Consider the following 25,313-nt stretch of genomic DNA (forward strand, 5'->3'; position numbering starts at 1 on the left):
CAGACCACATACTTTCGCTATGCCTCGAGTATGCATCTCCATTTCAGGAATCCCTTCGGTGTTTGAGCCAAGGTCCGATGGTGCTAACCCCTCTTGAGTCCGACGCAGCGTTCCTGCCAAACGAATCGATCAATTGAGGTCATTATTGTTCCTCTGAGTAGGCGCTGTGACAAGGTCTCTTGCAGACACTTCCTTCCCCGTTGACCAGGGCAATGATTAAAAGCATTGGTCTCTTCCTCCATAACTTACGGATACACGGCGAGCAATTGCTACTACAGACCACGCCAAATTATGAGCCTCAAACCTTACAGGTGCAAAAATTGAGGAGATGCTATCAACCATAGATGAGATCTTGTCTTAACCGTTAGTACGTTGTCGTCAGCCGGCCCCAGGACTTCAAACACAATGTTATCCACTTCAGACATCAACTATGGACGAAACAATGATATATGCCAACTCCGGGATCATTGCGAATACAGTGCGCAACTAAGGTACTCCAACAAGAGCCTTACGACGACGCTACTGTGCAGCAGGAGCCAAACACGGGGGTAGATACCCTGGTACTTATTGACATGTCTCCAATCCGGCAAACGCAGGACCGCACTGGTACGGTGTTCGAGGTACCCTCAACACAGCAAGACGAGAGTTTCAGCGGCGTCTTTGCCAGCAGGGTCAGAGGACTGCAAGGCTACGAATCCGCCCAATGATCGTCATACTGTTATATGAAGCAGTGGTTTTGATTCTTGTCGAGCTTGTTATCTGTCCTGGCCTCCGATTACTTCTTGCTCAAGCGTCGAGGCCGAGCAGTTGTTGACATAGCTGTCAAGTTACGAGTACTGACACTTCCAAATTCGACACACAAGTGTCCGTACACTCAAGATCGATCGATGGTGGCTGCCTTCAGCCTCCTTGGCATCAATGTTCTATACGAGGTGTTGACATTTTCATTACACGTTTGACTCACAATACTTGTCCTGCTCCGGCAATGTCGGAAGCACGGGTACACAGCGCATGAGCAGGATTGTGAACCGTGATTCAGCATCAATTGTACGTATTGACGGTCATTGCTCAACCGACAAGCGAAAAGAGAAAGGTAAAAGATAGGTCCGTCCATTTCTGACAGCTCTATCTAATCTACCCTTTCACATGGTCATAGTGTCAAAGCTACGGGTCGGGTCTGTGTAGGCGAACGAATATCATTGAATCCATGGGGAGAGAGAGCATTACAGCGTCTGTAGCAATGGCTGGCGATGAAACCTCGGAAACCGGTTCGGTTTAGTCGATTATGTGTTCTTATTATTGCACCACGAGCGCGCAACAGTGCTAGTGTGTTGCCAGGCTGTTTTCCAGACAGCAACACACGTAAGATGTGGCCATATATTACAACAGAACGCCATGACGGCTATACTGTTGTCGGCACGACAACTCTCTCGCGTCGCAACCAGCCCTGCAGTATGTTCGTCGACGACTCGAATTGGTGCGAGTGTCGACAATGTACATCATTGAGGTTGTCTGTGAGGAGCTCGCACTCCTTGACCCAGAGCTCATACTGCTACATATGCTACGCTGACATACAGAACAGCCTACACGCCTTCTGTGACTGCTCGTAGATTTCCGACCGACAATCCTGTGAGGGCTTACCACTCATTCACCCAGCACGCCTGCCGTTTGCTGCATATGTGTAAGTCTGCATGCCCAGAGGCCCACCGAGCAACGCAGGAGAGATGATACGACCAGCACAACCGCCAGGCGACGGCAAGGTATGAGCGGGAACCTCAACACTGGCCTCGCCAGTGATGGTCTTCCCGTCCTCATCGTCGTCAGTACCAGCATCCTCCTCTATTACTGTATCCATGATCCCATCCGACCCCTCTGCATTGCTCGGTGGCTGCGGCTCCGGGTGTGCTCTTTCTTGCACTTGTTCCCCTTCCCACTGGAAGCCGTGCAAATCCTGCTCCACGCCTCCCATCGCATCGTCTCGTTTCGTCTCTGGCTCTGGTATGTCCTCCCACTGTCCTTCACTCGCCCGTCTCAATATCTCGTCGCAAAGCGCTTTCTGTGCATCTGTCGCCAAAAAATCTTCAGGCCGATTTTCAATCGGGTTCGCTTGTGCTAGGTCTTGGTGCAATGGACATGGGCGTGATGCGTGGATGGCCTCTTGAGACCCCGGACTCGCCATACATCTTGGACACCTCAAACCATCGGGACACCGTCGACATCCGATGACGAATTGGTAGTGCACGCAGATTCCCAGCGATCGGCATTTGGTTTTGCAGCGGTATTGTACGAACAGTGTGCAGGGCGTGAGGGCTTCTAGGGAGTGTTTTGTTTTGGTCGGATCGATGGGACGTTTGACCCTGAGCGGTGATATCGAATTGCGCTCGGAAGCGGCAGGTTTGGTGGCGAAGAAGATTTGGCCTTGTGGGTGTTCGGTGCTGTGGATGAAGAACGCTGATAAGTCCGGGCTCTGGTTGTTCCGGGTGGTCGTCGAGCGTGTTCCGGTGAAGGGTGTGGAATGGACTTGGACTTGAAGTTGTCCATCGATCTGAGAATGTGCCATCGCTGTGAGTAGGAGTGCAGCAACAGTGCAAAATCTATTGCTTAAGATGTGGTCTTTGACAGTGTTCAGAACGGGAGGGTCTCAACAGGTGTGTGAGGTCGATGAGTGTGCGCGAGGTATTTATACCCAGACACTGACCTACCAGTGACCATCAACCATCCTGCAAAAGTGTGTCACGCGGATGATTGCCTACACAGAATTCGCGCGGACATATTGAAGAGATACAAACGAGGTGGTTCGAGGTTTCACCTTGAACCTTGAAAAACCCATACAAAACCACGAAAGTTATATCAGACATTGCATCGCGGAAGTAATGTCACGAGGCTGTGCATGCGGCAAACAGGAAGAGACGCAACGGAAGATACGACCAGCGCAGCCCAGTCATAGCCATGAATTTATCACCTCTTGGAAGTGCTTCCAGGTTTGCCACAAATAATTTTGACTATCTACATATTGCTGGGCCGGATTCGACGGCCGTCAAGGTCTGCCGCCGTGAACATGGAATACAAGGTCTTTAAACGGTCTCCGAAAATGTTCAATGTCACTCGTAAGGATCAGAATATCCGGTAGGTATTGACACTGCGGAGTCCGACACAGGCCGCCAGATGAAGGTCCGGCGTACTTGCTTGTCACCTCCGGATCCAAAGACCGCGGCCGAAACCGGCAAGGCTGTGCTGCGCCAATGAACCGGGCCATGGAACGTTACCCGGTAGTATTGAATACTCGGTACGAGTCCAAAGAGTCATACCCAGGTACCGATTGCTGCACTGAGGCATGTCACTTTGCAAGCTCGCAAAAGTGAGGAAGTTGCTGAGTTCAGAAAAGGGCCAAGAAACATGTATCATACACCTATAGGAGTAAGAAGCACCTATAGAAAAGAAGAGAGGACTGTTCACGTTCGCTTTCATCGTATCATACCTCGTTTTCGTCATGCCAAAGCGGGCTCATACCTTCTCCCAGATCCCGCTCTCACTGCCTATAGATCCAAAACCCCACGTTGGGGCAGCAGCAGAAGGATTGAGTCTCTCGATGGAGACGTCCCGTTGCTGAATAGACTCGGTCTTGGGATAGACTCGACCTCCTTCGACATCGACTTGTTCCGTGTCTCGTCTCTTGTAACCCATCATAAACGCCACCAAGCCATTTGGCATGATACGACCTACAACATCGTAGATCCTGGCGCCGCTACCGACAAAGACCACTTCAGGACGTCGTGTCGCTGTCCATTCGAAGCGACCAAACGCTTTGAACGTCTGTGGCGGCGCAAGGGCGTCGAAGACAGCATTGTGGAACTCCCGGGCTGATGAGCCGCGGATGAAACTGCGCTGACCAAGTGTCTTGCGTTGTAAAGCAGCGCGCTGTGACGAGTGCCACGGCATGAGCGCTGAAGAGGATGATGACGTGCTTGATGAAGCTTGATAGGCAGACTGTGTAGGTGTGTTTCGGGATGAGGCGACAGAGCCCATGTCGAAGTTGCCCAATTTGAGTTCGGAGACAGTGATGTTGGCGTGTGCCGCTTTGACTTCACGTCTGAGAGACGAGGCAAGGGCGGAGAGCGAAGATGTGATTAAGCATTCTGGGACTTGCCGTGGAGGAGATAGAGAGTTCGGAATCGATGGATACGCAATGATGATGGAGGATGGAGATTTCGGATCTGTGCTGTGGTTGGCTAGTAGAGGGAGGAATTGTTGGACGGTAAGGACGGGCGATACGAGGCGCGTGTTGATGTTGTCAACGATATCGCTCGGCGGCATCAGAGCGAGAGGCCCTTCTGCGTAGCCGGAACAGCCTGGGAAGACAACGATGCCGGCAAGTGTCATGTTGCTCATGGAGGAGCCCTGATTCGATTTGGAACGACCGCCGGGAGACGAGGGGCGAGAAGACTTGGTCAGAAGTTCGCGGATTGGTTCGAGGTTGGGATGAACATCGACGGCAGGGTTCGGGACAGTAGAGGTCAGGTCGACCCATAGTGGACGGAGGTCAGCCTTTGCTTCTTGCTGGACCAGCGAGTCTTCCTCGGTCGAAGATACTGTGACATAGACAACGTAACCTCGCCGCTCAAGGTCAAGAGCCAATGACCGTGTCAAGGCATCGTGGAAGGTCGAGCAAGCGAGGATCACAATCTCTTTCTTTGCACCATTAGGCAGCTTCTTCGCCCTCCTCTTGCGAGCATGTGCCTTCTTCCTCCTGTGTATCAGATATACAGATGTTCCTGTGAAGGCCACACAGATGGCTATGGCGGTACGACGCTTAGAGATGAACGCGGTGGTCTGCTCGAGAATGCCCTGCGGAGGCGGGGGAGGCCGGAAGAAGGACGATGAACCACCGCCGGAACGTCGTGGTGGTCGCAGTGAGTCAGGAATCCAGCTTGCACCATCGATGGCGTCGCGAATGTCAGAGGCTATTGCGTTGGTATGTTTTTCGATGTAGTCGGCAACGCGGCCTCCATATTGTGCCATATCCTTTGGGACGGATGCGAGCTGGGAAGCGATGGTTAGTAAAACTCGCTGCAGAGGTTGGAGTTGTCATACCAGGTCCAGGAACTGCTGATCGTCACTCGTCATCTTGAGATCCGATGTGTCTTTGAACAGCAGTCTGCTTGTTGAAGTCGAATGAGGTTGATGCCTGCATTCCACTTACTTCGAGATCAGGTGTCGGGTACGTTGCGCGTAAACCAATCCGAACATGAGGGGAACCAATGATGCTCATCACGTGGCAGACCGCTATGCCTTGCCATCAGGCTGAGAACTCTTACGAATCACCTTCATCAATACTGACAAAAAGGGTTTTGTTCTGGTACATTCCGTTCGGCGTTCGAGTTGTCTTTTGAGCGAGAGGAGTTACACGTTTTCTTTTCACCTGTTTCTACCTGTTTTATCTGCACCAAACGCTCGTTTGCGAAATCGTGGGAGGAAACCACACTTTCAGTATTCGCCCCCCCAAAGTGTCGGTCACCTATTGGCATCAGTGGGAGAAGTTGGGCCAGGTCTTGACACAAACCCACTGACTTGGCCGGAGAGTCTCTATCCTTGTGGACTTTGTCCCTCACAGTCATCCAAGATGTCTCGCACGCTCCCTACCGAAATGGACCCCCTGGTCGACCAGTTCCAGCATCTAACGGACAAGCGTCGAGGCTCGGAAGCCCTTCAGATGCTCCAGAAGATCGCTTCGATAGTCAAACCTCTCATGCGCCAACGAAATTGGAGGGTCGGCGTCCTGGCTGAATTCTACCCTCATGAACGCAACCTGCTAGGCCTCAATATCAACCGCGGTGAGAAAATATGTCTACGTCTACGCTACCCAGGAGACGACACTCAATTCCTCCCCTTCGAGAACATCGTCGACACTATGCTCCACGAATTAGCGCACATCATCCACGGCCCGCACGATCAAGTCTTTCACGCGCTCTGGGACAAGCTTCGCGACGAGCACGAGGCTCTCCTCAGAAAGGGGTACACAGGCGAAGGCTTCCTGGGCAAGGGCAACCGTGTTGGCGGCCGACGTGTACCACTCAGCGAGATTCACCGGCAGGCTCGGGCGGCCGCCGAACGACGCCGCGACCTGACCAAAGGAAGCGGCCAGCGTCTAGGTGGTCAAGGCATTATCCGCGGCCAAAACGCTCGGGAGATCATTGCGGCCGCCGCAGAAAGACGCCTTCGCATCGAACGGGGCTGCGCCAGCGCGACCGAGCATGGCCGTCAGATCGCGCACGAAGAAGCTATCAAGACCGATAAAGTTACGATAACCAAGGCTGAGAAGCAAGACGAAGAAGACGCCGCCCTCATGCAAGCTTACATCGACATGATCCAGGAAGAAGAACAGCAACTCTTCGGTAAAGACTACGTCCCGCCAAGCCAAGAAAACCCTGCCGGTGTACGAGGAACCGCAGCGGCAGCGAAACCCTTGCGCGAGCAACAACTGCAAATAGAGCGGGAACTCCAGCAAGCAAGATCGCAGAAAGCTCCATCGCCACAGGTGCCGCGCCCTTCACCAAGCCCATCCATCCCTTCCAAAAGGCCAGCCGCGCCCGCACCTGCTCCAGTCCAGGAAACATGGACCTGCGAGATCTGCACCCTCATCAACCCACTTCAACACCTCATGTGCGGAGCATGTGAGACGGAGCGACCATCCATGTATTCAGATCTCTCTTTGTATTTGGATGGGGATGGCCCTCCAGTTCCGCGCCACATCCGTCCCGGCCCTAAGAACGCATCTTCTACACCTCGGCAGACCCCGGCAGCGCTGCAACCACGCCTCTCCTCCGCAGACGCTCTCGCTAAGTTCGAGTCGGAAGCCATGGCCAAGGCGCAAGTGAAGCCCTTAGGCTGGACGTGCGGTGGCTGTAACACGTGGATGGAAAGCCAATGGTGGACATGTTCGAGGTGCGGACGCATGAAGACGACCTCATGAAAGTAACAAGGCATCGATACGAAACACATTTGGCCTAAACGCCCCAATCAAGGCACCTTCTCTCGCTAGCGTTCGGGCAAGGCGCTCCAAACCATCGACTCGATCTGTCGGAGCAATCTTAAGAAGCGCGACTTGGCGCTATCCGTCCGCCGCTGGTAGATCAAACCTCGGATCACAACACAAGCACCACAGTGATTGAATATGACCATGAGATATGAAATTATGAATGATACGACACCCTAGAGGTTTTTGAGCTGCGTGTAGAAATCACAGTATGTGTCCCATCTGATGTCTGTCAGTATCGGTGTCTAAGGACACTGAGCATAAGCCATTGATTAAGGAACGTCAACACTGGATTGGAGAAAGACAATATAACTGTAGTGAATCGGTGTGTTGAAGGACTCAGAGCCAGGACAGCATTGGAGAACTGTCATCCCTTGCCGATCAGGAGATGCAGCCTGATGCTGATGCTCGACTTAGGGGCTGTGGTAGGCTTAGTCATCGCTAATGTCGATGGTGATAGCATTGAGTTTCGGCGTGGGAGGCTTGTACGGCCGAAAGCCTTCCTTCAATCCCATCACTGTACTCAATCGGGACCAGGTCCTGTTGATAATAGCACTATGTTCGACTCCGTCATCTCCCATTGTGCACCCTCAGACCCCTTCACTAATGCGGTCGCTTCAACCTTAGGCGTTGGCAGGGGATAGCTGAACGATGACGAACCAAACCCGGCTCGACCCTGATGTCTGGGCCCTACTAGCCGAAACCTCCCTGGCAGGCACACGCAATCGTCGTCAATTATCCTGCACACCGTGCAGACAACGAAAGTGAGTAAACATAGGCTGGTCTAGCACATGCAGGCGGGTCTGACCCCGGCGTAGGTTGAAATGCAATCGAGGCAAACCGTGTGAAAACTGTTCCAAGAGAAAAGCAGTCGAGTCTTGTGCGTATCCTGATGCCGCCAGCCGCGGTTCCAGAAAGCCTGTCAAGGTCCAAGAGCGCATCAACCGCCTGGAGTCTTTGTTCTTGGAGCTCAGCTCCAAGAACAATGTTTCATTCGACGCTGAGGATGGCGCAGGGGCCGAAGAACCGTCCATGATTGACTGTCTGGACCCTGGACACCAAGTCCTACTGAACGACTCACGTATGCTCAGAGACGGACATACCAATGGGACACCAACAAACTGGCAGACAACACTTGAAGACGTGAGTTGGGCACTCGCTGAAATGACAGGATTTCCCCTGACCTTTCCCAGATCACTGAGATACGAGAGTACTTTGAAGACCACGACCAGGTCCTCAAACACGATTTTGAAAAGCTTCGGGAATCCAGAGCCCAGCCGAAAGTGTGGGACTTGATCTATGGCATAAGTCGAGATCAGGACTTGTCTGCCTTGATCACCTGCCTTCCCGAACGTTCGCAAGTGGACAGGCTAGTTGCCAACTACTTTGAGATGGCATCCTTCTTTAGACGTACGTATTTCGAGCAATTTTGATTGTCAACGGAGCTTACTGTCCATAGCTGTTGTCCATCCGAAGCAGTTCCAACGCGAGGTAGGTTTAGATCAAATGTCCAACAGAAGAGCATCTAACGAGATCAATCAGTACTACAAATTCTGGCAAGCACCATACTCCGTCTCCAAAGCATGGCTAGGACTGCTGTTTGCAGTCCTTCGACTCTCAGCACAGACTACCCAGCAGCTGCCAAACACCGCTTCCTCATCTCCACTTGACGTTGACGAAACCATTTCAACATTCCGACTTTGTGCGCTTCGCTGTCTCACATTGGATGATTACGCCAGAGCGAATATCCATCTTCTGCAAGGCCTTCTCACGCATCTGGAGGCCGAATATTTCCAGTCGTTAGATCCGCAAGCCAACTTCTACATTTTGACCGGTACGACAGTCCGAGTGTCTCTCATGATCGGACTGAACCGAGATGCAGCCCACGACAGTAAGTTTACCACTTTCGAGTGCGAAATGCGGCGCCGTCTCTGGTTGTGCATTGTCCATGGGGACATACTGCTCTCCTTCCAGATGGGCCTACCGTCGATGATACCATACGCACAATCAGACACTACCCGCCCGAGAAATCTGGCGGAAGACGACTTTGACGAAGACACGGAAGAGCTTCCTGCGAGCAGGCCAGTCGACGGCACCACAACAATGGGCTTCTACCTGGCGAAGGCGCCCGTGATCGAAGTATTCGGCAAGATTGCGGCGCACGTACAATCTGTCATCTCCTCCGAGGAGGACTCCGTAATGAAGCTCGATACAGAGCTGAGAGCCGCACATGACAGCGTGCCAGCATACTATCGCGTACGGCCCATCGAAGAGTCGTTGATCGATCCCGCACATATCATCATGCGACGCTTCGCCATCGACCAGATCTATTTGACCGGATTGTGTATTCTCCATCGAAAGGGCCTAGTCGTCTCTAGGACAGATGAACGATTTTCCTCCACACGGAAGTCGTGCGTCGAAGCGGCAATGACACTGCTTGACTATCAGGCTGTCCGGAACCGAGAAACCAAAACCGGTGGACGCCTTGCCGGTCTAGGAGGCACAATGTTGTCAATCACCAAGAACGACTGGCTGCTTGCAGCGATGCTGATCTGCTTGGATCTCCACCTGTCGATGACCAAGCCTTCGACCTTGTCAAGCGACATGGCCATATGGGGCCGAGACCGCCACGAAGAAATGTCGAGAGCACTGGAGACGTCTTACTACATCTGGAAGGAATCAAGTGAAGAATCTGTCGAAGCGCTCAAAGCCACGGAGGCACTGGCCGCCATGCTCGCCAGACTTAGGCCCGACCTTGGTATCATGACGAAGTACGGCCCTTCCCAGTCTTTACCTTCTTCAATGGGTGGCCTTAGCTTCGAATCCGGACCTGGACCCAGCTCCGTGGTACTTACGTCCAATACGGAGGCAACGACGTCGACCATACCTAACGGTACCTCGGAAGGCTCTTCGAACTCGGCTACAGACGTAACGTTACCAGTCACGCAGGTTTTCATGGATCCAAATGACATCAACTGGGTAAGAAGATCTCGTGAACTCGTTCGCGCACCGACACTTTCTAACCATTGTTGTGGTAGGATGAGCTGGATCGGTACTTTATTAGCAGTATGCCCTCGGCGACTGATGTCCCTATGGACCTGTCAGAAGTATGGCTAAACGACAACCTGTGGCCGACGACATAGTATGGCACTAAGCCTTGATTCTCGAGTCCCAGCCCACCACACAAGGCTCGCGACCTTTTGGGTCAATCACAGGCCAAGTGCGTAAGCATCCCTGAGCGGAAACGTGCCATTACCCTCTGGACGTCCAAACGGTAAACATAATAATATTCTCAACGTCAGGCCGCACATCCTTCAGGCCTTTCAACTCCGTCAACTTGTCGGGCTGGATGTGTGCGGTATGTTTCGAGCCGATATCGGATTCGTGCTCTATCAGCGCCGCATCGGCAACGCATCGGCAACGCGGAAGGGTACCTCTTTCAGGCCTGTTCATCTGGCTGCAAAGAAGAGGTAGTACTTGCTGAACAGCAGATGATGAGAAATGAGGTATGCAATTTGGGACGGAACGTCCAAAAGCTGCGTTCGAGCAACCTATTCTGTTGAATATCAACCTGCTGGGAAGTACAAAACCTAGGTAGAAACCCATAAAAGCACCATCAATCGTCGTCAATCAGGGTATCGTATCACCTGCCACGAAGACAGCAGCACACTCGTCCTCATTTCATCAAGGAGGCGCCAGCATACAAACAATATTGGTGCTCATTTTTGGCCAGTGAAGCTCTTCCTACGTTCATGCTCCTTGGTGACCTCAGCAACCAATTTGTCTGTTTTCTCCTTGTCTTTCATCTCCCTGACTTTGGCTAGGACAACTTCTCGGAATATGGCACTCTTTGCCGCCGTGCTTAGATGTCTCTTCTCGTGGGCCTCGTTCGTGGCCAAACCCCGCCCAGGAGAGATCCCCCTCGTCTGGTTCTTTACAGCCAATCCAGCAGCGTTCTGCGCATTTGCTGGTATGTCATTTGCATCGGGGGAGTTGGGTTCTTCCTCCTCTTGCACCTTTAGAGCATCGATCCGGTTTGCGAGCTTGACAAGCTCGATTCCTCGCTTCAGCTTCATCTTGGCGAGATATCCTCTGATCTCCGGCAGAAGATCGTGTGTAGAAGCAGTTTCTCCAGTAAGCCAGATGTGTGTTAGTGCTTCCTGGCTGGTGGCTCGTCGTTTTGGATCGGGCTGAAGTAGAGACATGATGAAATCTTTCGCGTCTTTGCTGACGTCCTTCCAGTATCTTTCATGGAATATGATGCGGCCGCTCCTGCACTCGTCCACGAGATCGGCCAGGTTCTCGGATCGGAAAGGTGAGTAACCGCAGAGAAGAGTGTATGTGATGACTCCCAGGGACCACATGTCGACAGCTTTGCCATGGCCTTGTTTCAGCATGACTTCGGGAGCAGCATAACCGAATGAACCAGCCATTGAAGTCAGGACTGCACCGGGGCTATCGAGGGTTTTGGCGATGCCAAAGTCGGCAAGCACCAATTGTGATTCAGGATCTCTGGTGAGATACAAAAGGTTTTCTGGCTTGAGATCTACAGCAGTTAGCCGATGAGCACCGCGTCCAACGTCTTGCAACGCTTACCTCGGTGGACAATATTTCTCGCGTGAAGATAGTCGACAGCCTCGAGAACCTGTCGGATTGTCTGAGAGGCGTCCTTTTCGGTGAATTTTCCCTTATCGCAAATTCGATCGAATAGTTCACCTCCGGTAGCCAATTGAGTCACAATGTAGAACTTGTCCTATACTATGATCAGCCATCTCTTCTATCCCATAGCCTCGGCGGACCAAACATACTCTTGACTCAAACCAATCCTGAAACTTGACAATATGAGGATGACTGAGCTTTTGTAGCATTTTCAACTCGTCGTATACCATTTGCTCGTTGCCCTTAACACTCTTTTTGAGGATGATCTTGACAGCGCACTTTCCCCCATTGCATTCTGCTTCTCGCACGATACCGTATGTTCCTGCCCCCAACGTCTTTCCAAAGCGGTACTGTGACTTTTTATCGTAGCTATCGGGCTGACCTTGCAGCTTGTTCATGATACCGGAGACTGCAGACAAATGGTTAGTATGCCTACATGCGATTCTCATGCGAGAAAACCACCAGTCCATTCGGACGCCGTGACAGCTAAAATGCAGACATCGTAGGGAAGAGACATACGCCATCGAGGATGTACGATGTGATAGCCAGTGTGCAAAATCAGTATGCGGACGCAGACTTACAAGCCATGGTTGCGACTGGAAGGCAGTGCCTTGACACGTAATATCAGAACACCCCTCAGGATCGGAGTGCACACGACACAGGTGGGAGGCAAGGAGACTCGGTTAGGTATCAAGTAGACAAGCAGCCTGAGGGTCTGTATGCGGCGGTGTTTGTATTTCTTTCTCAGGAGTCCGTCGTGGTATAGATCCCAATGAGATTGCGGGGTAAGGGTGAGACGATTCGAGTATGAGGCTATAGTGAACGCACAGGCTAAAGACAACGTAGGAATCAGAAGGAGGAAGACTTGTAAAGGCAGAGCAAGAGGCTGATAGGCTCAATCTCTAGGTAAGAATTGACTGGTAAAGAGAGACAGCAAAAGCGCAGCTGAAATAAGTTGTTGCTACATCTCTGAGTTTGGGGGCCATTGGGATTGGCATCGTGGCGGAGCAAGAAGGTGCAGGAGAGTGGGAAGGATCACAGCTGCGGAGTGACTCCAGGGTGCCTGAAGCTGAGAGCTTAGGGTATGGCGGAGCCTCGTAACAGCCACACTCGCCGACCCGGCGATTCCAACGAATCCATAATAATGGCAAATTCATCGTCTTCTTTGGTTACGAACGGAAGATGCAATGCGCGTCTCGAAATATACACAAAACAGCATTATTGACTACGAAGATCCCGTACGCCACTTTTGACCGGCAAGCATCTTTAGAGAAGAAATGGCTCCGTCTGACCGTCATTAGTCTTCAGGTTCGAATCTTCTTGTCGTTCAGGAGCTCTGGGCACACAACGATATACCATTAATCTTTGGTAGGAGGGAGCGCATCGGCTTCACGATCTACTCGTACTGGCTTACGGTGAAGGCACGCGCTGTCGCGAACTTGGTAACCATGTATTTGTATCGTGGTTGCACTCCCTGTCAGACGGTGCCTTTTTTCCCGGAAACAGCCTTACCGAACTAGGGGTCATAGCCTCGTTCTCTGTCACTTTACGCACCATAGTGAGACAAACTCCCAAATCACACAAACCCTTCATTCTTTGCAATTGCTTGATGATACTGTAAGCCACTATCTATCATCGTTGCTAGGGGGATCCCCATAGGTCACCACGTAGCTGGCAACGTATGCTTGCAATGCATGCTTTTGAGACTTGGTAGGTGCGAACTCGACACATCATGTCTTGAGGTCTCTACAGGTCCAAGAGTACTGCATGTTTTTGAGCTCCCATGATTGTTCTTCTAACAGATCAACATTCTCTACCGGAAACATTCTCTACCGGTCGATTTCTCCAAAGCTGGAGGGGTGGTCAGCCACGGGCGATGGGATAGATCAGAAGGGGTACTTACACAAGATCCATCGTTCCAATGATGGCGACTGCATCAGCTAAAAGATGACCACGGCTGATCTGGTCGAAACAACTCAAGTGCGCAAAGCCTGGAGCTCGTACTTTGCATCGGTATGGACGCTCACTGCCGTCACTGACCAGGTACACACCCATCTCGCCCTTGGGGGCTTCAATGCAGGTGTAAGTGTCACCGGGCGGCACGGTGTAACCCTTGGTGAAGAGCAGGAAGTGGTGGATAAGAGCCTCCATGTTCTCCTTCATGGCCGCTCGGGGTGGTGGTGCAATCTTGTAGTCCTCCACCTTGTGAGGTCCAGGAGGCATCTTGTTCAAGCACTGGTGGATAATACGCAGGGACTGTCTGAATTCCTCCATTCGGCACAAGTATCGGTCATAGCAGTCACCATTCTGGCCGACTGGAACGTCGAATTCCACTTTGTCGTATGCATCATACGGCTGACTCTTTCGGATATCCCACGGTACTCCTGAACCACGTAGCATGACTCCTGAGAAGCCGTAGTTGAGCGCATCTGCCGCAGACACGACACCGATACCCTTGGTCCGACCGATCCATATCCGGTTGTCAGTAAGAAGTTCTTCGGTCTCGTCGATGCGATCGCCGAACTGGGTCGCCCAGGCATAAATATCATCCAGCAAGCCAAGAGGTAGATCAGCCTTGACACCGCCGGGACGGACATAGGCCGCATGTAACCGCGCACCGGAAACACGTTCGTAGAATTCCTACAGCAAATTAGCCGGAAATTCCAAGATCAGTCATCATGCCACATACCATGAGCTTCTCACGTTCCTCGAAACCCCACAAGAAAGGAGTCAAGGCTCCTACATCCATAGCGTGCGAGAGAATCGACATCAAGTGGTTCAAAACTCTGGTGATTTCTCCAAATAGAGTACGGATCCATTTGGCCCGTTCTGGAATATCAATGTTGAGGAGTTTTTCGGTTGCCAGACAGAAGACTTGCTCGTTCGTCATCATGGAGACGTAATCAAAGCGGTCAAAGTAGGGCAGGGCTTGCAGATATGTCTTGTACTCGATCAATTTTTCGGTGCCACGGTGCAGCAGTCCGACATGGGGATCTGCTCGAATGATCTCTTCTCCATTCAGTTCAAGAATGAGCCGCAACACACCGTGTGCCGCAGGGTGCTGAGGACCGAAGTTGACCGTGTAGTGACGGATCTTTCTCGACTCGTAGTCATCGCCCAAATTTGTATCGGGTGTCTTGTTGACCAATTGGGAGTCGAGTTGGGTAGTGAAAGTAGAGTCTGTCGGGCTGATTGTCGTGCCCAAAGGACCGCCTCCGGTGTCAGGGTTGCCAGGAGCCTGATGTGTGGCTTTGCAAATCGGCGTGGTAGACACTGCGCGCGAAAGGAAAGGCGATTGTCTCGAGACAGTCTGAAAGCTGGGTCGAAGGCAAAGTCGTTTGGCGGAACGCCAGCCTGCGGCTCGTACGAACGAAGCGGGCATTGTCAGAGTCGGCCTAAGGCCAGGGCACAGGATGGGAGAGGTTGTACTCGAGCTGATGCCTCGAGGTCGACAGCATCAATCTGCAAAGGAATGGCGATTGATGAGATGTTCTCGCCTTTGAGAGTGGTGAGGTCAATGAAGCTCGATTGCGGCGAACAGATTGGAAATATCCTGATTGGCTGGCCGTTGGGACCCTTCTCTCCACTTAAATTTTGGAGAAAGAACCGACCGAACATCATTTTTACCAAATGCTTGCCCGCAGTTTTGCATTCCTTAAGCAACAACCATGGCTCCCATACAACAATCCCAGGCCAGCCTGGACAGGCGGAAGGTGAGGGTGAAGGAGGCCGAGCACCTTACAACATGCTGACAGCCCATCTAGATTGTTGGAATCAATCCCGAAACCGTCACAAACATTACTTCAACCGACTTCCCCGGCCACCATGCGGGCGAAGATCTTTCATGGTCTCTCGACAAGTTCGAGCAGAACCTGAAGATTCAATTCCACCAGAATCAAACCCACGAAGCCATATTCTCCCTCATCGGCGTCGACGCGTCCATAGCCAACGCCTTCCGCCGGATCCTCATCGCCGAAGTTCCTACATTGGCTATCGAAAAAGTCTACGTCAATAACAACACTTCAGTAATTGCAGACGAAGTCCTTGCTCACCGACTGGGCCTCATACCGCTGAAAGGCAGCATCGAAGGTCTAAAGTCGTTAAAATGGTTCCTCGAGCCCAACCAGGACATGGGTTTCGAGGGTATGGAACGAACGGATTACAACACAATCGTGCTGAATCTGAACGTGAAGTGCGAGCGCAACCCGGCCGCCGACAAGAATGCCACGGATCCGGAAGAGAAATACATCAATAGCAGCGTATACTCACGGCACATCATATGGGAGTGTCAAGGTTCCCAAGCGGACAAGTTCGCCGACGGACCCATCGAGCCGGTCAGCCGTGACATTCTTATCGCCAAATTGCGCCCCGGCCAGGAACTAGACATGATTCTGCATGCGCATCTTGGGAAAGGAGGCGACCACGCCAAATTCAGTCCTGTCGCCACCGCAACATACCGCCTCCTCCCAATGATCACCATCACCAAGCCTATCCTTGGTGCTAACGCTCGAAAGTTCCAAAAGTGCTTCCCACCAGGTGTTATTGAGCTTGAACGCGTGACAGCCACGGAAACAGACCCAGACCATAAAGAGTTCTACGATCCTGCGTACGAGGGGCGAGAGGGTGACGAGAAGGCCGTAGTCAAAGATCCCATGCGAGACACCGTGTCTCGAGAGTGTTTACGCCACGACGAGTTCAAGGACAAAGTCAAGCTAGGCCGTGTGCAAGACCATTTCATCTTCAATGTTGAAAGCACGGGACAGTTTCCAAGTGACATGCTCTTCTTGGAGAGTGTCAATGTGCTGAAGTTCAAGGCGAGCAGACTACTTCGAGCTCTTGATGAGGAGGAGAAGAGGAAGTAGCTTTAAACAAAGCAGAAGAGATGTGAAATGTATGCATAGAGCATGGCGTTCTCGGGCATGGCATTGCAAGGTGTTCTTGATAGTTTGGCTTTAGATACCACGGATGGATTGCAAAATCAAAAGTGTTCTTGGTTTCTTGATGCTTTGGTCTTCGTTCTATGCTCTGTTGGCCACGCGGCGTCGCTAAATGCCACTTGTTGAAACTTTTGGCCAGCGATCACTTGAACACGAGCCTGTATTTGAACGAAATCTGAAATGCAAGGTCCGAAACACCCACCTCTTCACCGTCACTTAGCAGCTCCCTCATCTTCTTGGACAGGTTCGGCCTCGTCTGCTCCTCCAAACTCTTGGGTGCCTGTACGTATAGCGTTTTTGCTTCGGTCCTGATACTAGGCTTCTTCAATTGTGCTTCTGCCCGCTCCGCCAAACTTCCCAGGAATTCTTCTAGGGTGGCCTCCGAGTCGATAGTCATGTTCTGCGCAATGTTGCCACACACGGGGCAGTCGTCCTTTTTCTCCGCGGCGAAAGTATACGTGTACAGACCCGAGTCGTTCGAATCGCCCGTGTACATCATGTAGTTCTCGAGGAATGGTGCACATGACGTGGCGATCTTGAGGGCTTCGTTGCAGCATGCCGCTGCGATGATGGCGTTGGTCGAAGCAATTGCTGGGATGATGTTCTTGACCACGCCTTGGGTCATGGAGTACGTTACGCCGGAGATGTTGAATTGCTTGGCTCGAGCCAGCGCCGTGGTGTACAGCCACGTGATGTGCTCTGGGTCGTCGGTGTCGAGGGGTTCGCCTTTGCGCTGCTCCTCCCATGCGATGATGTGTGCCCATTCGATACAGTGTTGGGGTTGTCGAGGGATAGTGGCCAGCGTACAAAGAGGTACAGCGGCGCGGGGTGCGTGCATGGATAATTGACATTCGATACATGATGTGAGGGTTGGGAGAATGACACGAGCTTGGCCCTTGAAACCTTCGGTACCGCCGTCGATGAGAGGTTTGAGAGATTCCGGGTTCTCCATGTCTACCATGTCCACTAGTGTGGCATTGATCCAGCGTCGGGCTTCGATGCTGTCGAGACCGCATATTACCAGTTTGAATTGCATGTAGTACTCTTCGTCTTTGTCTTGGATTTTACCGTTGTAAGGGGTGATTTTGACGCCAGGAACTCGTCGTTCGACAAATGCTGCTGCACATTCGGCTTTTGATTTGCCCACGTCCGACTGCCGGAAGAGGAACTGTCTGTTTAGGTTCGACACGTCGATGGTGTCCATGTCAATCACGTGGATGTCTTTGAAGCCGGAGAGGGCTAGGTTCTTTAGGATCTCGCAGCCTAAGCCACCGGCGCCGATGACCAGAACTCGTGAGGATTCCAGGGCACTGATAGTCTCTTCGCCAGGGACAAATTCTTCACCAGCGTAAGGTGACGTCGTCGACAGGACATGATCAAGGTATGACCTTGGATCATCAGCCTAACGTTCACTGAAGGGAGAGTGGCTTGAGGCTTACCATCGATCGCGAGGGACTGTGGCAGCCCCATTGGTGAGGAGTGCTGATATTGGTATTGACATTTTGAAAGAGATAGTTGAGCTCTTTTCAGTCAATGTCAAGGCGTGAGAGTCACTTCTCAGGCCCTGAAGCCCGCCTCCCTCTAGGTAACGATATCCCGGGAGATGTCTTCAACCATCGAAGGACTGATATAACGCCCTGGCGAATGACAGGCAGTGACGTTGCTTCCTCGTTTGATGAGTTCCTCTCGGTTTGTGCGACTACAAGAGAACCCTATGATGTGGCTGCACTCTTCGAGTCCAGGAGACGTCAGTCTGATAGGAACACCGTCTTTCAAGAAGATCGAAGAATGTAGCGATGACTAATGGTAGAGATGCTGGAACAGTACATCATCGAGAGTCGATACCCCGGACTTCAGTCGGGCTTGGCATCGTGACTTCCGATTCGCCAAGAGTGCAAATTCCTACCAGTTTCTTCAAACTGCCATTTATCGTCCAACTCATGCTCGCCCCTTCGACTGGTACGATCATTGTCATCGACGTGGATGATGGTGTTGGATACCACGACATACATTGTTATGTCAAATTACAGTGGCGGTGACGGGACGCTCGACTTACTGTGACAAGCCACAAGGTAAGTTAGCTACAATGTGTCTCGAACTACGTGGTTTGATGCCAGGTCGGCCACAAGGCTGCAGTACAAACACAGCCTGTACTTGTGAATCAGGCCTATCTTGTCACTCGCGGATCTAACGCTTTTCAATTCTTGAATGAGGACGTTGCTGGCTGGCGTTGCGAGCCGGAGCCCGGAGATTTGCGTTGAGGCTGACCGTTGTGAATGCTTATGTCATAGACATGGATGGCCACTCATTCATTGCCATCGCGCAACGTGCGCCAGAAATCTCATGCATCACGACTTCAATTCCCTGAAACCGCGAATTTTGTGATGATGCATGTGCCTATGTTGTCGTCACTGCCACGAGGCCGCGCATTTCCCCCCTTTCACGTTTTATTTTACAATCCATGATTACCTCTTCCATCACCCTTCGAACAGCTCACTCTCTCTCCCCTTGACGGTCGCACAGACCACTGAGACTGAAAGAATGTCGACAGGCGCCGAAACGAACGGCTGGCATAATCCTGGCGTCGAAAATGGCATTGATCTCTCCAGTGGCAACGCGACATCTTCAGGAACAGGCCTTCCTTACCGAGTAACAGACCACCGTCGAAAGTGGGCAATCTGGTTCGCATGCTTCTGCTTCGATGGCTGCGTCCTTCCCATCATCTTGTTCTACTCGTTGTGGTTCGGGTCGAAGTTGACGCATTGGACTATCCTGGCGATTCTGACCTCCCTTTCATTCTGGGCTTCTTACCACAAGTGGTTTTCACGCGGATATCGGCTGTTCATCAAGCGCGACCCAAAGTTCCGACCCATCAATGGCAACCGCTGGGCCTTCGACTGCTCATATTATATCTTGTCGCTAGCCCTGCTGATAATGATTCTTGAGCTTGTTATCGCCACATCAACCAAGAACGTTCCAGTCCGCGTTATCAGCATGGCACCCCCGTCCGTGGCATATGTCATCGGGATCTACATGCTGATTCAAAACACGCTTCACTGCTTGAAGGTCAAAACACCTGTGACGCTCTCTTCAATAAAGCGCGGATCTGTAACCCCTCCGCCATTGTTCACCGTCATGGAGGATGTATTCGCGGCGGACGGCTGCCACATGGGTCTTCCAGCCCGTGAGGCTATGGTCGCACTCTATTCCGGCAACCAGAGATTCAGGCGCTCTTTGATGATGTGGTCGTGGATTTGGTGTTTTGCAATGTTGGCGGTCGCCATCGGAATGTCCATCGTGGTAGGGCAGACATCGCAAACGACAGGATTTGGTATTGGTAAGCGCGTCCTGTTCTCCAGGTGAAAGAAAAGGTTGTTAACCCACATTTGCAGCTTATGGTGTCACTTTCCCGAGCATTGTCGTTATGACAGCGTTCACAGCCTGGTGGATGGACAAGCAGGATGCAAGTGGTGCTTTCTCGGTATCCTCTCGTCAGGGCAAGATCCTTTCAGGAAGCAGCATGAGAAACCCAGATCGATCATGACCCTGACGATCAGGCCGGCACAAGAGAGCCTTTACGTGATTTTAGATATTAAGACGCAGTTTTAGCGACTTAAGCGATTGACAAGCTTTCAAGTCCTCGGATAGATCATATGATGACAGGGGATGGCGCTTCGCATCCACTGGACTGGGTTAGTCTACCCTGGCTGAGGTTTGGGGGAGATGAAATGATCAATCCACGCACCAGCAACAGCCGTACGTTCTTACACGATCTGGGTCGAGATCTGGCAGTCGGGTCCTACGATGCCGTACTTCTGCACCCGAAAATGCTTCGTACTCTGCATACAGCCTCTCGACTTACCCGCGCAGCTGCCTTGGTCGACAAAAGCACCCTCTGTGTCAGACAAGGAGAGATACTGTACTAGTATGGCAAGACGGATGCTTCCCTGAGCGGCCAGCCCCCACTGCCGTACCATGGTTGCTCTAGCTGTGATTTGTGGCTAGACTTCGCTAGACATTGATTGACGCATCGCGAGCTACTGGGGCCCACGCACACCGCTGAGATACCTTTCATGTTAGTCATAACGCGGAACCTACCACTACCAAACGGCACATGCGATATGAATGCCACTAAAGTCCCAGTCAGCTCGTTTATGTTGGAAGCATGGACATCGATGGCGGCGATCCAGCGACCCACGATGAATTCGAGCCTGTGGCCTGAGTACCAGGGAGCCAACGCTAGCTATGGCATCGTTATCGACAACGCGGCTATCCCGGACGTGCTCAATTATACCAGGTGCGAGCTTTGGGATCAGATCAACGCTTTTCAACGGGAGTTGGCGTATAATGGGACATTGCTCGGTGCGAATGCGACGAGTGTGGGGACACCGAGCTCGAACTCTACGGGGACTGGCTCGTCGACAGGGTGTTCGAGCAGTGCCTCGTCGACGTCGATATCGACGTACAAGAGTGGAGCGGGAAGGGTGCATACGTCCAGCATGTTCAATATGATTGCCACAGGTCTGCTGGTGGTGGCTGGGTCGTTGTGAGATGATGGCTATAGAGTAGCCGTATGGTTATGGAGAATGCAGGTCTGTAAATAGGGGATGAATTTTGTTGAATTTGCTCCATGCTCCAATCCTACCTTGTATTGAATCGCACTATTCCATTCACCGGGTCGACTTGAATTGAAGTCAAGCTGAGACTTTATATATCAATACCCAGAATCTTTGTCCAACAATCAAGCATGATTCCGGGCTTGACATGACCGAGTTGGTGTAATGGTCAACATTTTCGTCTCTCATCTCTCAGCTGTTAAGGCTGTTGAGGTTGACACGAAAGCTCTGGGTTCGAGTATGTGATCATGCTATCCTGTGTGGTTTGGACAGTATCCTAATAACTTTGTAGTTTCCAGACTCGGTGATTTGAGGTGGAGGCCCAATATCTTTTTTGGTCTCCGTGCGTGGACTGTAAGGTGAATTGTGTGGTTGTGGTCGAGTTTGGTTGGATGATCATCGAAGTGAAGTCTCTGCCAGGACGAGGTGAAGACTGGCGTCAACGTCTCTGTTGTACTTCGAGTGGGATGCTTCTCCTGCTGGTTCGAGAGTGTGTGACGCCTGGGAGAGTTGTGCTGTGTGATCTTACCAGGTATGCAGCAATATCAGTGTTGACTACATTCGCCACCAGGCGGTTGCGCCGAAGGGACTGATGTCTTTTTGCTCGGTACTGATAGTGCCTCAATCATACAACAGAAAAGCACGTTTGCTTCCATCTAGGCTGCGAACTGGGAAACAACCCGGGCAGAAAAATTGCCAACGAATGCGATACCACACTTGAAAGGAAAGAGAATCGTTCATGCCTGTGGCGCTGAGGTCATAGGTACGCAGTCTCATGGAGCATGCCTGAAAAGGTGTCAGATATGGCCCTTGAAGGCGGTCAATCACTACTCAGGCCATCTATATAACCTGGACGCGACAGAGACTGCTGACCACATAGCAATAGATAATGAGTGAGAAGATCTTGCCTTGTTTCACCAACTGGAACCGAGATCACCAACGCGAAGGTCGGATTGGAAGTAGTGTAACTTAGGTTAGTGGCAGCAGAGGCACCCACATGCCCGCAACTTCATTAAGCGGGGTTCCTTCCACGCGAAAGTTGGGGAGCACCTGCACCTGGTACTTGGCGCCTAGAAATCAAGAATTGCATGCCTTGCTAACTGCCACTTTACCCGAAAATACCTTACCCTTATCATTTCTTGACGTTTCCAAGGTACTTCTCGTCAGCTGGATCTCGCAATGGGTTCTGAGCATTGCAGAGACGTCTTCTCTCGCTGACGATGGCCACCTCTACTGTTCTACAAGGAGGCGCGTACGTTGCGCAATTCATTTATGCTGTCTCACATATGTGAGCCAGATGGTCTTCCAGAAAACTGCCCGGCGCAGGACTCCTGCGGAGGCACCATGCCCAAAGTGTGGCCGCTGCTTCTCTCGTAACGACTCATTGAGTCGGCACATGAAGACTCATGTCAGCCATGGGAACCAACGGCCGGTGCATCGCATCATCCAGGACAAATTCCGTGCATGTAGTGGCTGCCGGAGGGCAAAGATCCGCTGCACAGGAAGCCTTCCTTGCGCCAGATGTGACCAGCTCAAATATGAATGTCGTTATGACCAGAATAGGCGCGACCAAAAACCATTGGCTGGCACAAGCCCTTCAAGGACGTCTCCGACGACTCAAGTCGTGCCTGACCTCCAGGACACTCTACCGCCATCAGCGACGTCCGCGCCAATGCTCGATGATCAAGGATCGGTTCTCCCAGGAACAGTCGCCCAGATAGAAGGACTGCTCTCAAAACCCTCGAATAACACTGGTGATGCAGACCTATTCCATCTCTCCTATCCTGAGAGCACGACTTCGGCCTTGCCTCTGGGCCTGGTCTGGGATTCTGACGCCAGAACAGTTGCCTTCGATAATGGTGGAGATCTTTCTGGTGGCCCTTCAACTTATGTATCACCTACCATGCATGTTTTAGACCCCTACTCCTACAAATTACCTTCTCTTGCGGGCTCGCAGGAAGCACCTACACCGAGCAGTCAGGCGCTCTCTCACTGCAGATATCCCATCCTGCAATATCTATCACCTTTCACCGACCGTGATTTTGGCTCTAGCCTAGCATGCGACCTTCTGGACACATATTTCTCCAGTGCATTTTCCAGTCGCATGCACCCTACCTGCCACCACATTCACAATTTCATCCTCCGGAAATGCGACATACTTGATCCGGTTTCACCACGTCAAACCCATCCAGCCTTGCTCGCTAGCATGCTTTTTGTGGCTGCCTTAAGTGACAAGGCGCTTGGATTGTTCAGCGGTCCCGAGGAAAGGGACCGCGTCTGCAAGTATCTAAGTCGCCTCACCTATCGACTTTTAAATCCATCTCGATACGAACCACTCGTCACACAGGAAGACCTGGGCCTTTCTCCTGCAGGTGTGTCAGATGCAGGTTGGACTAACGACGAATTGCGACGAGTATTGGATCCCCAACAGGAGTCAAATGGTCTCCCAGTTGCATGGGGTACAGACTACGTCATGGCACTGATTCATGTTTCCTCCGTAATCTCTGGGTCCGAGAAGAAGGCCGCATCAATCAGATGGTGGTCGATAGCATTCAACCTCGCGAGGGATATGAAACTGAACCAGGAAGTCGAATCCTATGTGATGCCACATACTCGAGGAGCTTCTCTGCCCAATGTGACTTGCAAATGCTCTTCCAATGAGACCGAAGATTCGACCGGAGAAGTCCATCGGGAAGAACGTCGACGAACCTGGTGGCTCTTGTTCTTGATGGATCGACACCTAGCACTATGTTACAATCGGCCTTTGGCTCTCCTGGAAGCGGAGTGTCGAAATCTGTTACTCCCACTTGACGATGTGACCTGGCAGTCTGGTGCACAGCCCCACAGCCACGGTACTCGGGCTGATGGGCCACGGTGCATGCTGCTACCATCAGGAAAAGGGCGACTTCACGGACCACCAAATACCTGCTCTGGACTTGGGCTCTTTGGATTTTTCTTGCCTCTTATGACAATCACGGGGCACCTATTAGACTTCAATAGGGCAAAGAGCGACCCCGTTGTGGCTGCTGCATCCTCTTCAATGTGGACGGTTCAAGAGCATCGTATAATGCGCCGATTGGACATATACCAAACAACACTGGATGAACACACGGCACGAGGTGCCTCTCAACAGGATTCTGATGAAGGATCTGCTTGGGAAGGGCAAACCGCCGATTCGGCCGATGTCAACGAAGACAAGCATGTCGCAAAGCTTGTCCATGGATACAGTTCGCACATCTGCCATGTTCTTCAAATTCTAGTTGGAAGCAAATGGGATCCAGTCTGCCTCTTCGAGGATGCAGATTTCTTCACTTCATCAGAGACGTTCTCTCAGTCGATGTTTCACACTATGGCGGCCGCAGAGTGTGTGAAGACCGTGATCTTGGCGTTTGATGAAGATGTCAGTTTCATGCCATATTTCTTTGGCATTCAGCTGCTTCACGGTAGCCTTTTACGTGAGTTTTCCACAATTTTTCCGCAATTCAGTCAGCTTCGAATACTTTGGGATTTCCAAAGACTCACCCTAGTCGAATCTTCGCTGTTCCAAGTTGCTAATGTTCTACAGTGCTTCTGGTTGCCTTCCGTCTACTCGGCAATTCAGGAGATGCTGTCCTCGCCGGTTTGGAGGCGGTCATCAGGGCAACGGAAGCTTGCTATATTACTCTTCCGACCGATTACCAACGACAATTCCGAAATGTCATGAGGTCTGCGACGGCTCTGGCAAAAGGAAGAAGAAACAACCCGAGCGATACGGAAAAGCAATTAGCTTTCGTCCTTGCTCGATATAGGTGGTCTCGAAATGGAGCCGGCCTTGCTCGTTGAAGTCCTGGACATTAGCTGCAACAATCTTGACTCGGTCAACTTTGAGCAGACTACACTGACGGTGTCGGAGGAAGTTCCGTATTTCGATCTTTTGAAGCAACCAGGGTGAGAGTGGATGATTCTGGTATAACGCGCGCACACAGCTGATAAAGTTTAGATACCAATGATCGGGGTCGACGTAATGGCTGCGCTACCCGACCGCTGGCAGTCTAGTCTTCGAACGAAGCTAAGGGACGTCCCCACCCG

The 25,313-nt window shown here is 51.8% G+C and overlaps 10 protein-coding genes across 10 annotated transcripts; 5 read left to right on the top strand and 5 right to left on the bottom strand.

The window, feature by feature from the left end:
* Nucleotides 1-1,648: 1,648 nt before the first annotated feature.
* Nucleotides 1,649-2,560, bottom strand: EDD37DRAFT_606437 (uncharacterized protein; the record flags this gene model as incomplete). Its single annotated transcript, XM_062814885.1, has 1 exon — nt 1,649-2,560. The coding sequence occupies one exon, from the start codon at nt 2,558-2,560 to the stop codon at nt 1,649-1,651; it is 912 nt and encodes a 303-aa protein (XP_062673529.1).
* Nucleotides 2,561-3,380: 820 nt separating this feature from the next.
* On the bottom strand, nt 3,381-5,206 carry EDD37DRAFT_269687 (uncharacterized protein). Its single transcript, XM_062810943.1, has one exon. The coding sequence runs from the start codon at nt 5,017-5,019 to the stop codon at nt 3,505-3,507; it is 1,515 nt and encodes a 504-aa protein (XP_062673530.1). The 5' UTR covers nt 5,020-5,206; the 3' UTR covers nt 3,381-3,504.
* Nucleotide 5,207: 1 nt separating this feature from the next.
* EDD37DRAFT_269821 (WLM domain-containing protein) lies at nt 5,208-7,327 on the top strand. The gene is made up of 2 exons (XM_062810944.1): nt 5,208-5,527; nt 5,579-7,327. The coding sequence occupies exon 2, from the start codon at nt 5,621-5,623 to the stop codon at nt 6,968-6,970; it is 1,350 nt and encodes a 449-aa protein (XP_062673531.1). The 5' UTR covers nt 5,208-5,527; nt 5,579-5,620; the 3' UTR covers nt 6,971-7,327.
* EDD37DRAFT_269822 (fungal-specific transcription factor domain-containing protein) lies at nt 7,328-10,464 on the top strand. The gene is made up of 6 exons (XM_062810945.1): nt 7,328-7,797; nt 7,852-8,176; nt 8,227-8,443; nt 8,493-8,524; nt 8,576-10,012; nt 10,072-10,464. The coding sequence occupies exons 1-6, from the start codon at nt 7,685-7,687 to the stop codon at nt 10,174-10,176; spliced, it is 2,229 nt and encodes a 742-aa protein (XP_062673532.1). The 5' UTR covers nt 7,328-7,684; the 3' UTR covers nt 10,177-10,464.
* A 288-nt stretch (nt 10,465-10,752) lies between these two features.
* EDD37DRAFT_560998 (calcium/calmodulin-dependent protein kinase) lies at nt 10,753-12,090 on the bottom strand (the record flags this gene model as incomplete). The annotated part of the gene is made up of 3 exons (XM_062813864.1): nt 10,753-11,579; nt 11,630-11,786; nt 11,842-12,090. 3 exons carry the CDS (start codon nt 12,088-12,090, stop codon nt 10,753-10,755), a joined length of 1,233 nt encoding a protein of 410 aa, XP_062673533.1.
* Nucleotides 12,091-13,063: 973 nt separating this feature from the next.
* EDD37DRAFT_622943 (NADH-ubiquinone oxidoreductase 49 kDa subunit, mitochondrial) lies at nt 13,064-15,194 on the bottom strand. The gene is made up of 3 exons (XM_062816088.1): nt 14,382-15,194; nt 13,596-14,332; nt 13,064-13,543 (listed from the first exon to the last, which is right to left on the bottom strand). Exons 1-3 carry the CDS (start codon nt 15,072-15,074, stop codon nt 13,522-13,524), a joined length of 1,452 nt encoding a protein of 483 aa, XP_062673534.1. The 5' UTR covers nt 15,075-15,194; the 3' UTR covers nt 13,064-13,521.
* A 136-nt stretch (nt 15,195-15,330) lies between these two features.
* On the top strand, nt 15,331-16,554 carry EDD37DRAFT_691988 (DNA-directed RNA polymerase III subunit C5; the record flags this gene model as incomplete). The annotated part of the gene is made up of 2 exons (XM_062820030.1): nt 15,331-15,405; nt 15,457-16,554. The coding sequence occupies exons 1-2, from the start codon at nt 15,361-15,363 to the stop codon at nt 16,552-16,554; spliced, it is 1,143 nt and encodes a 380-aa protein (XP_062673535.1). The 5' UTR covers nt 15,331-15,360.
* A 217-nt stretch (nt 16,555-16,771) lies between these two features.
* On the bottom strand, nt 16,772-18,130 carry EDD37DRAFT_647310 (ubiquitin-activating enzyme E1 C; the record flags this gene model as incomplete). Its single annotated transcript, XM_062817849.1, has 2 exons — nt 16,772-18,017; nt 18,069-18,130. The coding sequence occupies 2 exons, from the start codon at nt 18,128-18,130 to the stop codon at nt 16,772-16,774; spliced, it is 1,308 nt and encodes a 435-aa protein (XP_062673536.1).
* A 1,040-nt stretch (nt 18,131-19,170) lies between these two features.
* On the top strand, nt 19,171-20,173 carry EDD37DRAFT_606445 (uncharacterized protein; the record flags this gene model as incomplete). Its single annotated transcript, XM_062814886.1, has 2 exons — nt 19,171-19,966; nt 20,022-20,173. The coding sequence occupies 2 exons, from the start codon at nt 19,171-19,173 to the stop codon at nt 20,171-20,173; spliced, it is 948 nt and encodes a 315-aa protein (XP_062673537.1).
* Nucleotides 20,174-22,382: 2,209 nt separating this feature from the next.
* On the top strand, nt 22,383-25,244 carry EDD37DRAFT_269910 (fungal-specific transcription factor domain-containing protein). The gene is made up of 2 exons (XM_062810946.1): nt 22,383-24,700; nt 24,811-25,244. Exons 1-2 carry the CDS (start codon nt 22,543-22,545, stop codon nt 25,065-25,067), a joined length of 2,415 nt encoding a protein of 804 aa, XP_062673538.1. The 5' UTR covers nt 22,383-22,542; the 3' UTR covers nt 25,068-25,244.
* Nucleotides 25,245-25,313: the final 69 nt, after the last annotated feature.

The sequence above is a fragment of the Exophiala viscosa genome, assembly GCF_022695815.1.
Source record: "Exophiala viscosa unplaced genomic scaffold EDD37scaffold_2, whole genome shotgun sequence".
Taxonomy (NCBI): Eukaryota; Fungi; Ascomycota; class Eurotiomycetes; order Chaetothyriales; family Herpotrichiellaceae; genus Exophiala; species Exophiala viscosa.

Excerpts from the sequence above, each read along its gene's own strand:
- EDD37DRAFT_269687 (XM_062810943.1), bottom strand. The coding sequence starts at position 5,019 with ATGGCACAATATGGAGGCCGCGTTGCCGACTACATCGAAAAACATACC.
- EDD37DRAFT_269821 (XM_062810944.1), top strand. The coding sequence starts at position 5,621 with ATGTCTCGCACGCTCCCTACCGAAATGGACCCCCTGGTCGACCAGTTC.
- EDD37DRAFT_269822 (XM_062810945.1), top strand. The coding sequence starts at position 7,685 with ATGACGAACCAAACCCGGCTCGACCCTGATGTCTGGGCCCTACTAGCC. Across the intron at positions 7,798-7,851 it reads ACACCGTGCAGACAACGAAA|GTTGAAATGCAATCGAGGCA; the intron begins GTGAGTAAACAT and ends ACCCCGGCGTAG. Across the intron at positions 8,177-8,226 it reads GGCAGACAACACTTGAAGAC|ATCACTGAGATACGAGAGTA; the intron begins GTGAGTTGGGCA and ends GACCTTTCCCAG.
- EDD37DRAFT_622943 (XM_062816088.1), bottom strand. The coding sequence starts at position 15,074 with ATGCCCGCTTCGTTCGTACGAGCCGCAGGCTGGCGTTCCGCCAAACGA. Across the intron at positions 14,333-14,381 it reads AGGAACGTGAGAAGCTCATG|GAATTCTACGAACGTGTTTC; the intron begins GTATGTGGCATG and ends AATTTGCTGTAG. Across the intron at positions 13,544-13,595 it reads ATTGGAACGATGGATCTTGT|CTTTGGAGAAATCGACCGGT; the intron begins GTAAGTACCCCT and ends CCACCCCTCCAG.
- EDD37DRAFT_269910 (XM_062810946.1), top strand. The coding sequence starts at position 22,543 with ATGGTCTTCCAGAAAACTGCCCGGCGCAGGACTCCTGCGGAGGCACCA. Across the intron at positions 24,701-24,810 it reads GCTTCACGGTAGCCTTTTAC|TGCTTCTGGTTGCCTTCCGT; the intron begins GTGAGTTTTCCA and ends AATGTTCTACAG.